This window comes from Leopardus geoffroyi, chromosome C1, assembly GCF_018350155.1.
Source record: "Leopardus geoffroyi isolate Oge1 chromosome C1, O.geoffroyi_Oge1_pat1.0, whole genome shotgun sequence".
NCBI classification, from domain to species: Eukaryota; Metazoa; Chordata; class Mammalia; order Carnivora; family Felidae; genus Leopardus; species Leopardus geoffroyi.
Window position 1 is genome coordinate 216,658,983 of NC_059328.1, and position 17,723 is coordinate 216,676,705.

At 59.1% G+C, this 17,723-nt stretch overlaps 1 protein-coding gene across 11 annotated transcripts in view; it reads left to right on the plus strand.

Moving 5' to 3' along the window:
- SH3BP4 (SH3 domain binding protein 4) overlaps positions 1-14,878 on the plus strand; it is an 86,668-nt gene extending 71,790 nt beyond the window's left edge. For 8 of the 11 annotated variants that reach the window (XM_045481809.1, XM_045481806.1, XM_045481810.1 and 5 more), the window contains 3 exons: positions 769-3,125; positions 11,821-12,009; positions 12,810-14,878. In XM_045481809.1, the coding sequence (XP_045337765.1) occupies positions 769-3,125; positions 11,821-12,009; positions 12,810-13,034 (2,771 nt within the window). In that variant the 3' untranslated portion in view covers positions 13,035-14,878. Of the gene's footprint in view, positions 1-25; positions 347-768; positions 3,126-5,605; positions 8,121-11,820; positions 12,010-12,809 lie in introns of those variants that run through there. The other 3 variants (XM_045481813.1, XM_045481815.1, XM_045481807.1) reach the window with 3 other exon arrangements.
- Positions 14,879-17,723: the final 2,845 nt, after the last annotated feature.

Sequence of the window (17,723 nt, forward strand, 5' to 3'; positions counted from 1 at the left end):
GAGCCCGACACGGGGCTCGAACCCACGAAGCATGAGATCATGACCTGAGCCGAAGTCAGACGCTTAACTAACTGAGCCACCCAGGCGCCCTTCCAAAGTCTTATTTTGATGAAGAGTGGGTTCAGCTTGGAAACGTAAGAGACAGGTCTGCTTGTCAGGGAACCTTCCCCCCATTCACGTGTTCTGCGTTCAAGGCAGAGCGTGGGACCAGCTCACGAACTCAGATTCTATTCCAGGCTCTTCATGTCCCGTCCCTGGCTACAGGCCATGGGTCACCCCACTCAGAATGTGACAGGTTTTAAGTCAGTCACATTCGGCTTCTCTCTCGACCCAGTGGCAGCTCCGGGTAAGTCAGTTACATGAGGAAAACTCTGGCCAAAATCCGATGGCATCGGGGGCGCCCGGCTGGCCCAGTCGGTGGAGCCTGCGACTCTTGATCTCGGGGTTGTGAGTTCGAGCCCCACGTTGGGTACAGAGGTCACTTAAAAATAAAATCTTTAGAGCTTAAAAAAGGTTTAAAAATGAGATGGCGTTTTAAAAGCGATCCCGGGGAAACGGGGGAGTATGAGCCCTCCCGCCCAGTGGGCTGGGACAGCAGTGCCGGCCTTCGGGAGCACAGCGGAGTTCCCTGGGACTTCTTTCTGGCACAGCCGCCCGGCGCTCTGCGCTCGTCGCCCAGAGCGCTCTCCCTCCTCCCTGGTTCCGGCCAGTGCTCCGCGGCGCCCGTGGGCCTCGCCCTCACCCCCTGTTTCTTTGTGTTTTATGCAGTGCCTTCCCCCAGTGCCTTGCTCGTAGACAATCCCACACCGTTCGGGAATGCAAAGGAAGTGATCGCAATCAAGGACTACCACCCAGCCAACTTCACCACCCTCAAGTTCTCCAAGGGCGACCACCTCTACGTCCTGGACGCGTCCGGCGGGGAGTGGTGGTACGCCCACAGCACCACGGAGATGGGCTACATCCCGTCCTCCTACGTGCAGCCCTTGAACTACCGGGACTCCACCCTGAGTGACAGCGGGGTGATCGACCACCTTCCAGACAGCCCAGACGAGGTGGCCAAGGAGTTAGACCTGCTCGGGGGATGGACAGAGGACAAGGGACCGAGCAAGACCTACAGCAATAACCCCTTCTGGAACGGGGCCCAGACAAACCCGTTTCTGAACGGGAACGCGCCGGCGATGCCCAGCTTGGACGAGCTGACCCCCAGAAGCACCGTGGATTTGCTCCTTTTTGATACGGGCACGTCTTCGTTCACCGAATCCAGCTCCGCGACCACCAACAGCGTCGGCAACATCTTTGACGAGCTGCCGGCCGCAGGCCGCCTCCAGGCCGAGGCGCCGGGCAAGCGGGACAACCCCTTCTTCAGAAGCAAGCGCTCCTACAGCCTGTCGGAGCTCTCCGTCCTCCAGGCCAAGTCCGACGCCCCCGACTCCTCGGGCTTCTTCACGGGCCTGAAATCCCCGGCCCCGGAGCAGTTCCAGAGCCGGGAGGACTTCCGTGCCGCCTGGCTGAGCCACCGGAAGCTGGCCCGGTCTTGCCACGATCTGGACCTGCTGGGCCAGAGCCCCGGGTGGGGCCAGACCCAGGCGGTGGAGACGAGCATCGCGTGCAAGCTGGACAGCTCCGGGGGCGCCGTGCAGCTGCCCGACAGCGGCATCAGCATCCACGTGCCCGAGGGCCACGTGGCCCCAGGGGAGACGCAGCAGATCTCCATGAAAGCCCTGCTGGACCCCCCGTTGGAGCTCAACAGCGACAGGTGCAGCAGCGTCAGCCCGGTGCTGGAGGTGAAGGTGAGCACCCTGGAGGTGAAAACCTTCATCATCGTAGAGATGAAAGTGTCGGCCGAGGTGAAAAACGACATCTTTAGCAAAAGCACGGTGGGTCTCCAGTGCCTGAGGAGTGACTTGAAGGAAGGGCCCTATGTCCCCATCCCACTCACCTACAGCTATGGGGACACGGTCCAGGTACAGCTGGACAACCTAGAGCCCTGTATGTACCTGGCCGTTGTGGCCCACGGCCCCAACATTCTCTACCCTTCCACGGTGTGGGACTTCATCCACAAAAAGATCACCGTGGGCCTCTACGGGCCCAAACACATTCACCCATCCTTCAAGACCGTGGTGACCATTTTTGGGCACGACTGTGCCCCGAAGACGCTGCTGGTCAGCGAGGTCACCCGCCAGGCCCCCAGCCCTGCCCCCGTGGCCCTGCAGCTCTGGGGTAAGCACCAGTTCGTCTTGTCCAGGCCCCAGGATCTCCACGTCTGCATGTTTTCCAACATGACCAACTACGAGGTCAAGGCCAGCGAGCAGGCCAAGGTGGTGAGGGGGTTCCAGATGAAGCTGGGCAAGGTGAGCCGCCTCATCTTCCCCATCACCTGCCAGAACCCTGGCGAGCTGTCCGACTTCACCCTGCGGGTTCAGGTGAAGGGCGACCAGGAGGCCATCCTGACGCAGTTTTGCGTGCAGACTCCCCAGCCGCCCCCCAAAAGTGCCATCAAGCCCTCCGGGCAAAGGCGGTTTCTCAAGAAGAACGAGGTCGGGAAAATCATCCTGTCCCCGTTCGCTGCCACCACCAAATACCCGACTTTTCAGGACCGCCCGGTGTCCAGCCTCAAGTTCGGCAAGCTCCTCAAGACCGTGGTGCGGCAGAGCAAGAACCACTACCTGCTGGAGTACAAGAAGGGGGACAGCGTCGCGCTGCTCAGCGAGGAGAAGATCCGGCTGAAGGGGCAGCTGTGGACCAAGGAGTGGTACATCGGCTACCACCAGGGCAAGGTCGGCCTCGTGCATGCCAAGAACGTGCTGGTGGTGGGCAGGGCCAGGCCGAGCCTCCTCTCGGGGCCCGAGCTGAGCACCTCGGTGCTGCTGGAGCAGATCCTGCGACCCTGTAAGTTCCTCACCTACATCTACGCCTCGGTCAGGACCTTGCTCATGGAGAACGTCAGCAGCTGGCGCTCCTTCGCCGACGCCTTGGGCTACGGCAACCTGCCGCTCACCTTTTTCTGCCGGGCCGAGCTGGACAGTGAGCCCGAGCGGGTGGCGTCCGTTCTGGAAAAGCTCAAGGAGGATTGTAACAACACGGAGAACAAAGAGCGAAAGTCCTTCCAGAAGGAGCTCATGATGGTAAGTGCCCGGCAGGGGCTGGAGGGGGGCCAAGTCCGGTCTTGCCGCCTTTCCCCCCGCCCCGCCCCGCCCCCGCCCCGCACACCCGGGCGTGGGTTCGGTGAATCGCTGGACCGGCATCTGGGCTCACCTCCGCTCCCCGAAATACACGCACGCGCGCCTGGAGATGGGCATTGGTGTAGGGACCCCCAGACGGCTCAGGGTCCAGCGTGGAGAGCCCCGTTCAGGCGGCTTCCCGCTGGGCTTGCGAGCTCCTTGGAGGCCTCAGGCGGGTCTCGCGGGTGCCCGGTGGGCATGGGGGCGCAGGGAGGCTCGCGCTCCAGCCCCCTCTGCTCCGATCTCTTGGGAGAAAGTGCAGGTTTCATCAGGTTCCCCGCAGGATCTGTGCCGCCCCGAAGTCTAACTTGATCGAGGCGTCTTCCTCTGCCTCCTCTGTATGTGTGTGTGTGTGTGTGTGTGTGTGTGTGTGTGAGTAGGGATTGAGGAGGGCCTCTGGGAACTGCGATCTGAGAAGAGGGTGGGGGGGGGGGGGGTTGGTGTCACACTACAGGATACACCCGGGCCGCCGGGTGAGGGGGGAAAGCATTCGCTGCACTGCTGAGCGAACACCGCCTCCCCGGCCCGGGTTCCCCACCCACTCTCAACAGTTCATCTGCTCCCGGTGGCCTGTCTTGGAGAAGCTGACTTGGAGGAACTCGATAACGTCCTTCTCTTGGCGTCCGCCTCGTTTCCGTGGGGGACGTCCTCTCGATGGGGAGAGCCTGCTTCGTTCACCTCCCCCCCACCCCGCCACCCCATCTTCCCACTAGGACACATCCCCGGGCCTGTTCCTCTGGAAACCCTTGTGATTTTCCACTGGAAGCCTCTTGGTGTTCCTTCCTTGCTCCGTCAGGCTCCACACAGCCTTCTCGCCTCCTGACTCGTGTACGAAGTGAGCCTCAGCGGCCCTAGGATTTCCGCCGCCCGACCCGGCACCTGCCATGCTGTGTGAGCGCCTCTGGGAACGGCCGAGCCGGGTGTGTGTGCTGAGGTCCGTCCGTGGCACACACGGCTCTCGGGAGCCGGAGATACCCAGTCCGCGGGGCACAGCCACCGCGGCGGGGAGCGGGCGTTGCAGCCTGACGGCGCCCCCAGGAATGTAAAATGCCAGGCGCGTGCCGCACAGTGAGAGCCAAACCTCGTCCAGAAGAAGGGACGGGAACCGAGGGTGTCGATCTTGGCAGCCCGGAGGCTGGGGGCGCTGGTGGTGGCAGCTTCCGCGGGGAGGACGAGGGATGGTCGTGGCTGGGGAGGGCCCGAGGCAGCAGGGGGACGGCACGTGGGCCCTGGGCATGGCCGTCACAGCAATGGGACACCTGTCCCATCAGGGCATCTGCCCCCTCGCTGGCCCGGCCTGGAATCCTCCCCGGAGCTGCGTCAAGCCCTCGAGGCCCTCTCCCCTCCACGGACCTCGAGCACGGGGCAGGGGCGCGTGTCCCTCTCTCGCGGGGCCTCAAGCTGGGATTCGCCGCGGGTTCTAGAATCGGGTGCTCTCGTGGCACATGAACAGTGTTGATTGTTCCTTCATTGCTGCCTAAAAAACACCCCCCTCCCCCGAGTGGGCGGAGGTGAAAAACAACACAGCGAGAGCGGCCCTTCCCAGCTGTGGAAAAATAAAGACCGAGGAGGCGGCTTGTTCATCCCGGTCCTTCATGTCAGGCCTTTTCAGACTTAAAGCGAAGCTCTTTCTGCCCCGCTTGGGGGACTTCTCTGACAGCACAGGTTTTCGGGGGGCCGTCCCTGGGTTCGTTTGTGGGAGCGATGGGGGGGTCTCTTGCGCCCCTGGGTGGGAAGGCTGGCACAGCAAGGTAGGCTCGGAAGCTTGCGGGTTTCCCTCGCCCGGGCCCTGGGCTGAATCCGTCACCGTCTTGAGAGCGGGCGGATCTGAACGTGGGCGAAACCTCCAGAAACCCCAGGCTGCTTTGTGCCAGCACGCAGAGGAGTCCTGAAAACCGGGGTCCCTTTCTCCCGCCGCTCGCATCACTGAGCAGTGGTATTCTGCAGTCTCGGCCTCGGGTGAGCCGGCCCCCCGGCTGTCACCGCGCGGCCGCCACGACCCACCCCGGCCGCCGAGTCGTGTCCCGCCCCCTTGCATTCTGAAGATGGTTTTCTGTTCGGTTATGCGTCCGTGGTCTGGAAACTGAGTAAACGAATTGGAAAGGGGGGAGGTTTGAGACGGTAGGTTTGCGGGGAGATGGGAAGGAGCCCGGAACGAAATGAGAACCGGGCGGTTCCGTCCTGCCCACCGTCGAGTGGGGTCCGGGCCCTGCCTCAGGCCTGGAGCTCTGCCCGCAACGTCAGGTGGAAGGCTGTCACGTCCCTGGGGAACCAGCCCGGAGGCCGTGCTGGCAGACCTTTCCCGCGAAGCGACCCGGGGCCCTGGGTCACTGTACTTCGTCGCCCCAGACCCTGGGCTTCACTGGGCTTTCTCCCGTCCACAGTGGCCTCGTTTACTCGTGTTCCGGTTTCTTCTTATTGTCCGCATCGGATATAAACGCCGCGAGAGAAAGGACCCTGGCCCCCGGGACACAGTCTGCTACTTGAGGAAATGCACGAGTGAATGAGAGCAGCCCTCGGCCCCAGGCTGAGAACCTGAAGGGGTGCCGCCCACGCGCCCTGGCCCCGCTTCTTTGATTCCGTGTCCTTGCTGTCGCTTCAGTGCGGGTTTTCGGTACCAGAGCTCCTCCGAGGGCCGTCTTGCACAACCACGTGGGCTCCTTGGTGCGCCTGCCTCCGTCTGCCCTTTCTCACCCACACGGTGCGTGACCACCGTCAGAGAATGCCCCATCTATCCCCGGCTCACCGAGCTCTGCAGGAGAAGCCGGGACGGCCCGTGACAGAGGATGGCCAGCCCGTCGACGGCCCACCCCGGACCTTATTGAACGTGGTGGTGAGGGGCACTGCCGGGCTGCTGTCGGGAAGGGGCGTGACTGGCACTGACCGAGGAGGGTAGGCCGGGTGGACAGAGCCCCCGGGGCCCAGAATGAAAGAGCCGCCACAGAGCGTTTGTACTCGGTATTCACGAAGCGTGTCTCTGCCGCCCCCTGTGTGCTTAGGGGCGCTGCTGGGTGCTGGGCTTCCCAAGAACACGGGTCTTTGACTTGAAGAAGGCACGGAGGGAAGTCACAGCGCAGGACTTACTTGTCTCGAGCCCCGAAGACAAGGGCCCCCCGGCGGATCAGGGAACGGCGAACGGGGTTGGGGCAGGGTGGGTCCTGATACGGGCAGGAAGCAAGGAAACCCACCTGATGAGGGAGGGGCTGTCAGGTTGGGGGTACCGCGCGGGCAAGGACCGGGGTGCGCGAGGGCATACATAGATGGGGTCCGATCAGAGGCTGGGGAGTCAGGCTGGATCCAGCTGGATCCAGATGTGTCCCTGGACCTTGGATTCCAGGTGCGTCCCTGCTCCTTGCCACGTCTCCCAGTCTCCGAGCCACCCAGAGGCAGCGGTCAGTGGGGAGCCCCAACCCTGAGTGTCCTTCCTTCCGATGATCGGGACGCCTGGGGGTGGGGGACCTAATTTTCGTGCTCCTCTCCAGGTAGATTTGTGTGAAGGAAACAAATGAGTAATTCTGACACGGATTCCCCGGGCCACGCCCCCTCCGTCTGGTTTTCACACCTGGCTGTCCACAGCCGCAGGGCGCGCCCCGCAGCCAGGCCTGTGGTTGCTGGGCTGCCGCGTGCTCCCTCCTCCTCCGGCGGGTAGCCGTCGGGTGGCTGGTGGGTCCCAGGGCCTGCGCTCACTCTCTCACTGCGTCGCTGGTGACAGGCTCTGTCTTCCTGCACATCAGTGTCGACCTTCAGAGCGCGGGGGGGTCTTTGAGTTTGCATAACTTCCTTGACTCACCCCAGGTGTTGTTTTTTCCTGAATGAAAACAGTCCTCACTGATTTTTGTTTGTCTGTAAACACAGCCTGTGTTTCTTTTTTGCACCGAAATTTTACACGCGTGAAGGACAGAAGCAGAAGGCGGAGGGGTCCCCGGCCCCATCGCCCGTCGTTAACCTCTTTGAGCGGTTTGGGGCGTAGACGCTGCGGCTGTTTATAAATTCCGTGGGGTTGGCCGAGGGGCTGTCCCCTCCCCCGCGGTGCCCGGTGGAGAGCGTGCGGGCAGCCCTGGGCGCGTGCCTGCTGCTTCCCGGGTCTGCGGAAGGGCCGGGTGCTGGTGCCTCCTTGTCCGTGTGTCTCTGCACGCCTGTCCACACTGAGATGTCCCAGGGGCTCTGCACGCCTCTCCACAGATGTTCCAGGACACTAAGCCGTGGGCCCTTCCCGAGCTCGAGAAGCCATCCGTCAGCGACGTCGCGAGCGTCACTGGGGGCGGGGGGGCACAGCTGTGAGTGGCAGGTGCTGTTACCGTGGTGGCTGACCGCACGGTGCGTACCCCTCCTCACTTTCATCGACCTTGGGCTCCGTGTCAGGATTCTTGCTCTCTGGGGGGACAAACCACGGCCGGCTCTTTGCCGTCGGCACGTTGAGGTTCTCTACCGCTGCTTCCGGTCCACTTTGTGCAAAACACGTATCTGAGTGTGTTTGCACCAGGAACTGTGACGACACTGAAGGAGAGGGCTTGGCCCAAGCGGTGGCCCTGAGTAGATCTGGGGGGCCGAGTGTGTGCGTGGAGGGTGGCACACAGAACCCCGAGGCTTTCGTTCCGCGACATGCTTCCGATAGGAGAAGTTATGTCTCGTGTCCGGGAATCCCTCGCAAACAAGACACAGGGTCTGTCCTCATGGCGGGGAGGGAAGGGCCGTCGGGGACAGGGGCAGGCCTCCCTGGAGGGACCGAGGCCAGCGCCCAGAGCTCGTTGCTGGAGCCGCCAGGGTGGCCGGGGGTCACTGGTGGCGGCTACGGCTGGGGTCGTTTGAGTCCGGGTGCGGGCTCTTTGGAGAAGGTTCTCTGAGAAGAGAAACTTACTCTAGGGTGCAAATCGAGGGAGGGGCGGCTGTTTCCAGGAGTGAGGTGGGGTGGGATAAACCCCCAGAGCCTTGGACGCTGATGGAAGTCACGGGGAAAATCACGAGGTGGGGGCAGACGGGGACTGGACGGGATGGCGTGCAGCGATTCTCTGCGAATCGGCAGAAAAGCCTCCTTATCGCCCCAAACAGGAGGCAGGTAGCGAACCAGTGTGCATTTAGGCAGGTTCCCGGGGCTCCTGCGCCCCCAAAGCAGGGGCTCCCCTGCCCGCCGCTCACGGGGGAGTGCGGCCCTTCTGGTGTTTGCACATCTCGGGAATAGAAGCGCGCGCGGGATTCGCACACAGCAAAACCAAAATGACACTTCATTATGTGCTTCTAAGAGTGTCTCCCAAAACAGCGCTTGGCAGACTGGCTCCTGTGAAGGAAGTCGCGCTGGACCGAGCTGTGCCCGGCAGTTCCCACACGTTTCTGCTGCTTTCCCTCCACGCTGGTGGCTGTGGCAGAGACCACGTGGCCCGCAGAGCCACGTGTGGCCCTCTGTCCACCAGGTTTGGCCACCCGGCTGAAATTCGAGTTCACTCTGAGATTGCAGCCGGAATCAGCATCGTTTTGAATGGGGTTTTCTGGGATGACGTGTGTGTGTGTGTGTGTGTGTGTGTGTGTGTGTGTGTGAAAATTGAGGAGGAAGCTACAGGGAAAGGTGTCAGAGCCTCCTATGGTGAAGCTCTCTACTACCCAGCTCTGGTGGCACCCGAAATGTGCCCTTAAAAAAGTGTCTAAACTGCCCCTTGGTGGTGGTGTGGCAGTTTTGTGACGCTTGAAGCCGGTGTGGCTCGATCAAAGTTGTGTCACCGGAGCTGAAGTTGGCAAAGGAAGGCACCTCTGTCCCTGTGCTCCCCGCGCTCCACGGGATAGAGTCCCCGTCCTTGCCCAGCGCCCCTGGGGACAGAGGCGCGACTCTGACACGTTCTGTTACCTGGAAAATGAGGTCGCCTCCAGAGCCGGGCGGCTGAGTGCGTGCACAGACACACGCTTGCTTTGTGAGTGGAAGCTGAGTGGGGACACCGGGGGGCCGACCGTCCAGCTCTGTGAATAGCCCATTTTCTGAAATACATAAGTAGTTGAAACGAGGCGCAATCCAGACCCGTGTTTTATCGGGTTCCGTTCCTGACGTCGGGTAGCAAGTGTCCGCAGAACCGTGGAGGCCGTTCGTTGGCCTGAGCGCCACGAAATGTGACCCTGCCTCCACCTCTGTCACCCCGAGCGGTGGGACCCCGGACAAGCCACCTGGCGTCTCCGGGTGTCTGGATCGGAGCAGAGGACAGGCAGGCGGGTCCGGCTCTGACGCTCAGTCGGTGTGGGGGCCTCTCTGTCGCTCTCTCGGCTTCATCTGCAAAATGGGGTGAGCTCAGCCCCTCCTTCACGGGGGTTCTGAGGAGCGGATGAGCCCGTGCCTGGCTCACAGTAAGTCTCACTAGTAGTGGTCTACTGCGAAACAAAACAGACCGGAAAAGGACCACGGGATCCTCAAGCTGCCTTCTGGCTAACCACAGGTGCAGCTAGTTGCAGCTTTGGGACCCAGGACAGCACCAGATTGACCCATCACCCCTGTTTTCAGTTGCAGAGCTTGGGGCGCCTGGGTGACTCAGTCAGCTGACCGTCCAACTCTCGGTTTGGGTTCAGGTCATGCTCTCGCCGTCTGTGAGTTCGAGCCCCATGTCAGTGCAGAGCCTGATTATGATTCTCTCTCTCCCTCTCTCTCTGCCCCTCCAACGCTCACGTTCTCTCTCTCTCTCTCTCAAAATAAATAAATAAACTTTAAAAAAAAAATTGCAGAGCTTGACCTGCTGGGGCATCCAGCTAATGCATTCAGGAAATTGCCAAAAAAAAAAAGTCACTAATCGTCCGTACTGTGAAACTCCCAGACATCGAGATGAGGGTTCTCTGTCTCCATTCGCTGCGCCCTTTCTATTTTTTTGTTGTTTATTTTTAAAATTTTTTTAATGTTTACTTATTTTGGGGAGAGAGAGAGAGAGAGAGAGACGGAGTGTGAGCGGGGGAAGGGCAGAGGGAGAATGAAACACAGAATCCGAAGCAGGCTCCAGGCTCAGAGCCCGTCAGCACAGAGCCCGACGCGGGGCTCGAACTCACCGGCCACGAGATCATGACCTGAGCTGAAGTCAGACGCTCAACTGACTGAGCCGCCCGGGCGCCCGGCAGACCATAGCCGCACTCATCCAAGGCCACCTGCCATCCTCACAGAATACGGACAGAGTTCTCGAACGAGCCACGTGTTCGGCTCGGTCGGGAAGGGGCTGCTTCCTTTGTTGTTCTTGACGTGCTCTTCGGAGTCTGCAAGTGTCCACAGCAGGTGCTCCACGGAGCGTGGAGGGACAGGACGAACCCCAGGTGCCTTTCTGCCTCTGGCCTCCCCAACCCCATGCTCGCCTAAGGAACCATCTCCAGGGTGCTCCCACTTTCCCCACTGTCGGGGTGTAGTCCGAGAGGGTGCTGGGCGGCAGAGGCCTCGTGGATGGTGGCAGGACTTCTGCATCTCCCCGTGTGCAGACGCGTGGGCCTGCTGGTTTGCGCCGGCTGCCGTGATTTTCTTTAAGACCCCAGCCCGGGGTCGCACAGAACACACCGTGTTGGAAGCCGGCCTGATCCAGCCCCTTTCCTAGATGGGGAAGCAAGTCCCCGGTGCACACCAGCTGGTCCAGGGCCCGCCTCTGTCGCATCGCCTCCTTCCCGCCCAGGGTGGCGGGCATTCCTTGCCCTCCTGAGTCCCCCCAGACTCCTGTCCTGAAAACACACTAGAAAGTTCCTGCAGCTTAGGCAAGGGAGCAGTCCTGTCGGTTCCAGAAAGTATTCTGATGGTGCTTCCTTGGGTTCAGCCTCCGGCCTCCCCGTTCTCCTTTTCCTCCACACCAGGCCTTCACTTTGCCCCCCAAACCCGAGAGCCCAGATGTCCGGGTGAGCTGCGGGCCCCAATCTGAGCCCTCTGCCTGCGGAGCTCTGCATCCGGCCGAGGCCCGCGGCACCTAACGTCAGCCCGGCTCTAGGTCCGGTCCCCTAAGCCCCGGGCGTGTGTTCTGTCTCCCCGAAGCATCGCCCTCCCCAGCCGACCCGAGGGTGCAGAAACGGGGCCAGCTGCGCTCACCTGCCCTCCCGCCAGGAGTCAGCATCCTGGGGCCGCTGAGACAAAGTACCACAGACCGGGTGGCCCGGGACAACAAAAGCTTATTCTCTCCCAGCGCTGGAGGTGTTCGCGGGCCTGGGTCCTCCGGGAGGCTGCGAGGGAGGGGCTGCCTCTGGTTGCTCTGACAGCAGTCCTTGGCGCTCGCTGCCCGCGGCCGCCTCTCCCCCGTCTCTGCCTCTGTCCTTCTGACGTGGACATGTCTCTCCTGATAGAGACAACCAGTCACTGGCTGAGGGGCGGCCCTCGTCTACCGTGACCTGGTTTTAACTAATTCACGTCTGCAAAGCCGCTGTTTCGAAACGCGGTCATTGTGAGGTTCCGGCTGCCCGTGAACTTGGTGGGAGAGCACAGTCAAGCCCGGGCCACCCCGCAAACCATTGCTCTCGCTCCGTCCCGTGCCGCAGCCACGCTGGAGTTCGGGGGGCACTTACTAGGCTTAAACCTTTTCGGGGGAAAGAGTGCACCGCCTCTGCGTGGAGCTCTGCCTGAGACCAGAGCCAGCCCTCTGACCTGCCCGGTGCTCTGCTCCTTTGTCCTCAGGCCTTACTGAAAATGGACTGCCAGGGCCTGGTGGTCAGACTCATCCAGGACTTTGTGCTCCTGACCACGGCGGTGGAGGTGGCCCAGCGCTGGAGGGAGCTGGCCGAGAAGCTCGCCAAGGTGTCCAAGCAACAGATGGACGCCTACGAGTCTCCCCACCGGGACAGGAACGGGGTCGTGGACAGCGAGGTGAGCGTGGGCTGTGACACACAGTCACGGCGACATCCACCCGACGGTGCGTTCGTGGGGATAAGCGAGTTAATGCGGGAAAGCACGTGGCGGGCTCTCCCTGCGTGGGGCAGGCCCCATCCCCCCCGGGACAGTTAGTTCTGACCGTGTCAGGGCCGCTGTGCCCAGAGGAGGGAAGTCAGAGCGGCCTGAGCAGAAATGCCCGCCCCTGCAGATCCTGATCTTAAATGACCTTCCGTCGGACGGAGACACTTTACCTCCCGTGTGAACGGAGCCCTTTGTGGCCGCTTGTGGTCGGTCTCCGTCCGGGTCTGTGTTGGATGGGTACCAGGTATGTTGTGTACCTTCGGCCACAGCTGGTGGGGTTCCTGCTCAGAGGTCCTTTGTATCCTCCCTTGTTCGCTTTAAGCTTCCGGAAAGATGGCTCAGGCCCGGGAGACCCGGGAAGCAGGAAGTCCCCAAGAATAAGGGCGTCCTTTATTAACGCAGCGAGTTTCTAAAGAAATGGCCCACACGGAAAATGCCACAGGGGTTGTAAGGAGAGAAATCCTTCCTGTTGGCCCAGACACGATTTGCCACTTACCGGCTCTCCCACGAAACACGTTCCTCCCTCGGCGTGCTGGTCCCAGGCAGAGTCCGTCCCCCCTGCTTCGCTGGGCTTCTCCCTCTCAAAAGAGAAGCATAAGTAATGAGCCCAGGAGCTGCGGGTAAGAGGATCGAATCAATAGGATCAAATCTCTTTGCTGTCCCCTAACCTCTTCTTCCCCCTCCCTCCTTTTATTTTGGACTCCGCCACCCAGGCCATGTGGAAACCCGCCTATGACTTTTTACTGACGTGGAGCCACCAGATCGGGGACAGCTACCGGGACGTCATCCAGGAGTTGCACATAGGCCTGGACAAAATGAAAAACCCCATCACCAAGCGCTGGAAACACCTCACGGGGACTCTGATCCTGGTGAACTCCCTGGACATCCTGAGGGCAGCGGCCTTCAGTCCTGTGGACCATGACGACTTTGTCATTTGAGCGGGTTCCCTCCCGTCCGCGGCTGCTCTGGGGCATGCACCCCCCCCCCGCCCCGCCCCCCGTCTGTCCCAGATGCCCGTGCAGTCACCTGGAGCGGGGGAGGCAGGAGGGGCCGGCTGCTCGGACACATCCGGGGTCCCTCTCGGCTGGACCCGCACCCGAGGACCAAGCACAGCCAATGCTCCGCCGTCCTTCTCCGTTGAGGGGGGAGAGGGGGTGCCGAAGGGAACTTCTACCACAGGTCGTCGCCAACCAAAATAGCTTTCTATTTGTTAGGTATAAATTTAAATTTAAAATCACTTTTTTTTTTTAGGACGGGGGGAGGCCTATGAGACAGGTGGTATCTAATTTTTTTAATGGACCAGAAAAGTTTAAAAAAACAAAACAAAACACCTTCATAGGGGCGGATGCTGTGGAGGTTTTTATGTTCTAGAGAGACCTTTTTAAATTATGTTACAGATGTATATATGTATTTAAAGGCGATTCCCAGCCTCACTTTGCATTTGAACACTTAGCACAGAGAGATGCTTGTTCAAGTGTTGGACCTCTTTTGCTCTGTCCTTGTGAAAAGGGTGAGTCACATAGGAAACGTGGTTTTTCGGTAGATGAGTCTAGCTCTTGCCCATCCTTTCTGGGAATGTCCTGGGCCCTGCTGTCCCCTCTGAACTCCCGTTCCCTTCTGGACCTCTGCCCCGTGTTACAGTAAACGATAAGCGGCAGCACTTGTGACCCTTCCGTGAGCTTCAGTGGGCAAAGTAAAATCCTACACGAGCCAGCAGGAGCCCTGGAGACGACAGGCCGCTGGGAGCTGGCGTCCGCTGGGGCCCCCACCTGCGTGCGGTCGGTCACTCAAGAGAACGGTGCCACGTGCCATGCGGCGGTCCCTGCAGCTCTCAGATGCCATTACCCTGGGGGCAGGGGAAGGCCTCCGGCAGGGCTCCAGGCCTCTCTGCTCCGTGGGCGTAGAGGAGACTTTACCACGAGGGACGCCCTGTGCTCGTGTGTGTGCAGACGTGCCTGCCGTCACTGGCCAAACTCCGCTCCGTTCCATGTGACGTGAACCCCGCTCCCTTCCTGGTGCACCCATGTCCCCCAGGAACGAAAAAAGGGACACCTTTTTTTTTTTCTTTTTTTCTTTTTTTTTGTACAATTAGAGATTATCCGAGCAGGATGTATGTTTTCTACAAAGGAGAACGTGCCCCGCCTGGAACCAGAGGCAGAATGCTGCCCGCCTTTGCGGTTGTAGATCAGCGTGGCCGTGTGCGGGCGAGCGGTGTCGGGCCCCTGAGCGCACCGTGGTTGCGCCCAGCTCGGAAGGGAGGAAGGGGCAGGACTGAAGAATTGGAATTATGTGGCACATGGAGAGAAACAATTCCTGGGAATGGGTCAGCACCCGCGCTGGGCGGTTTGGGATTCCTGGACCTCGTTCTCTGAATCTGCTGTTTTGAAACACATCATGTTGATCCCTGGGTGTAATCAGCCTACGATCCCTATCGGGCTGAAACATTCTTATGTACCTATCGACTCAGATACTGAAGACCAACTGGCTAGGAAAAAAAAAAAGAAAAACACCTAGAAAAACTACGTTTTTTATGCTGCAAGAGGCAGGACCCGCAGTTCCCCAATGATCACACGAAATAACCTTAAATTCTGCTTCCCCTGTCCGCCCTCATTCTTCCCAGAGATTGTCTCTCACCTTCTCCCCAAAGAAGAGACAAACCCAGTTGCACCTTAAACCGTGGATATTTTTCCTCAGGGGCTTGAAGTAGTTTCCTATGCAACATGTCTTGTAGCACAAATTGAATTCTACAAAAGTTGCAGTAAATTTTATTTGCATATTTTAACCTATTAGTGTGTGCGTGTTTTTCTGTACCCATCCAGACTTTAAATTTTGTTTAATGTTTATTCATTTTTGAGAGAGAGAGAGAGAGCAGGGGAGGGGCAGAGAGAGGGAGACACAGAATCCGAAGCGGGCTCCAGGCTCCGAGCTGTCAGCACAGCACAGAGCCCGACGCGGGGCTCGAACCCACGAACCGCAAGTTCATGACCTGAGCCGAAGTCGGACGCTTAACCGACTGAGCCACCCCGGCACCCCTACCCCACCAAACTTTTAAAAAACAATAAAACCTAGTGTTTTATCTGTGCATAGAATAATGGCTCCCTCCTTAAAGAGCCACCCCTGGATGTCAGTGTGACAGTTGGTGTAGCACGTTACTTTTATATTCTTACTGAATATTCTCTAAGCCGGTCCAAGAAGTTCAGTTAAAACCTCCATTTCTTTGTTGATGTTAATGTCAACGCTTGTAATAATAGTAATTTGCGTATGAAGTGAGGGTATTTGCAGGTGTTTTTGAGGACCAAATATTCAGGAAAAGAATTTGGTTGCAAAACATTCTAATTTCCCAAGAAGAAGACCATTGTGTCCATGATAAATTCCCGCCTTGGTCCTCGCTTGACCGCCGCGCGGTCATGTCACGTGGGGCCCATGTCAAATCGCTTGTGATCACTGAGCCCCCACCCCTGTGTCACCTGGTGCAGCAGCCAAGCCCAGGCTTGGTCCTGGGACCTTCCCCACCAGGGGTCACCAGATCCCAGCACCCTGCGATCTCCCAACCATTGCTTCTGTCCTGACCGGACCACAGCCTTTACCTTCTCTCCTTCTGCTCTCCTTACTACTTACTACTTAGCACCCTCCCATCTGGCCCACGGCCCGCTCTCCCCTCCTGCTTCCCGCCACACGGTCAACTCTGGGCTCACCCTCACCCTTGGCTGTGCCTCCCACGCGCTTGTCCCAGGCTGAGCTCCCTCGACCATCGCCTACACCCACAACTCCCTGCCTTTGAGCCGTTCCCCCAAGCTGGCACATCTCTCCTTTCTACAAGGAGCCACACTGAGCTCCTTAAGGGCAGCCAGTGTCTAAACTCGTCGCTGAATCCCCAGAGCCTGGTGCCATAAACGTGTCGCAGGAGGCAACTGACCATACCTCCGCAATAGAAACGCATCCGGAACGAGGATCGCTTGGCTCTTGGAGGGCCTAGAATGGCCTTTGTACTGGGTTTACGACCCGTGTGAACGTATTCGGCCCAGCAATGGGGGCATCGGACTCAGCTTAGTTTTGGGTGTTCAAAGGGGGAAACGTGGCGGGGGTGGAAATCAAGTGTACCCCAAAAGCAATTAGTTTTCCTACTAGTTCATTTCTGGGCACGAGGGAAACACTGTCAGTTTGGCCCCACGATTTCTGCTGTAATAAAATTCAGTATTGTCTAAAATAGGTTGAGATGGCTTCATCTGAAACCGTCAAGTAACCTGAATTTAGGGGAAAAATTGTCCTGCCAAGTGTCCAGCCTTTGCTGCACACCTGTGGTCTATGAAAGGTGTGCTGTTTAACCTTCGTGGTGACCTTGGTTTCAAAGATGAGGAGGCTGGCCGGGGGCGGGGAGGGGGCGGGCGGCAAACAGGATGAGCGGGGGCCAGCGAGAGCCCCGTCCGCCCCAGCCGTGCCCTCCCGCCGCACCAGAAGCAGAGAGAACCCCGATAGTTCACGGCCACCGCCTGGGAAGCAGGTGCCCGGGAGCGAGGGGTTCCCGTTGCTGGCTGCATTCTGGGAAGGGGGGTGGGGGTCCACCCCTCTCGGACCTCTGCCGGAGCGTGTGTGTGAAAACCTTCAGTATGTAACGTATTTGCACTTAGCCCAAATTTTTCTTTTTTGACAAATTTTGGCTTTATTGAGGTACACTTGACATATAAACAAAAGTCTTCTGGGGCACCTGGGTGGCTCAGTCGGTTAAGCATCCGACTCTCGATTTCAGCTCAGGTCATGATCTCCCAGTTCGGGGGATCAAGCCCTGCGTTGGGGTCTGGACTGGCAGCGTGGAGCCTGCTTGGGATTCTCTCTCTGTCCCTCCCCCCAGCCCCCAATATATTTATATAGATTTTAAGTCTTCCTTTTTTTCTAAGTTTATTTATTTTGAGAGAGAGAGGGAAAGAGAAAGAGTGAGTGCACACGAGCAGAGGAAGAGCAGAGAGAGAGAGAGAGAGAGGGAGAGAGAATCCCAAGCAGGCTCTCCGCTGACAGCACAGAGCCCGACGTGGGGCTCCATCCCACGAACCGTGAGATCATGACCTGAGCCAAAACCAAGAGTCAGACACGTGACCAGCTGAGCCACCCAGGCGCCCCGAGATTAGCCAGAATAGTATTTCTAAAGCTTTTGCTTCTCTGAGCCGATTCCACCGAACGGAGGAGAAGGGAATCTCGAAAAAATACACCAGTCGTGCCCGTGACTTTTTCAATATCCAAAGTCATGTTTCTTAATTTTCCATTTCAATTGGTGTGCTTTTCAGAAGAATGTCTATAAACTCATGTCCTGAGTATATAGCACCACCTTCTTTATAATCTTCACCTCGGGGGTCAGCAGAAGACCACGAAAACGGAGCGTGCGTGCGGCAGGGAGGGCCGACGGGCTTCTCGCCTGCCGTGTGTCGCCCGGAAGCCGGTCTTGGGCACGCGGGGTGTCAAGGGAGAGGAGAGCCGGCTCCTGGCCCTCCAGGAGTCTGTCTTCCAGGAAGGAAGATCCAGGCCTTTGAAACTGAAGGGAGATTGAAACGTTATCGTCCGAATGGACCGAGAAAGAATTTGAGAAACCGTGGTGTTTTCTCCCCACGCACACCAGCTCCCAGCCTATTGATCAT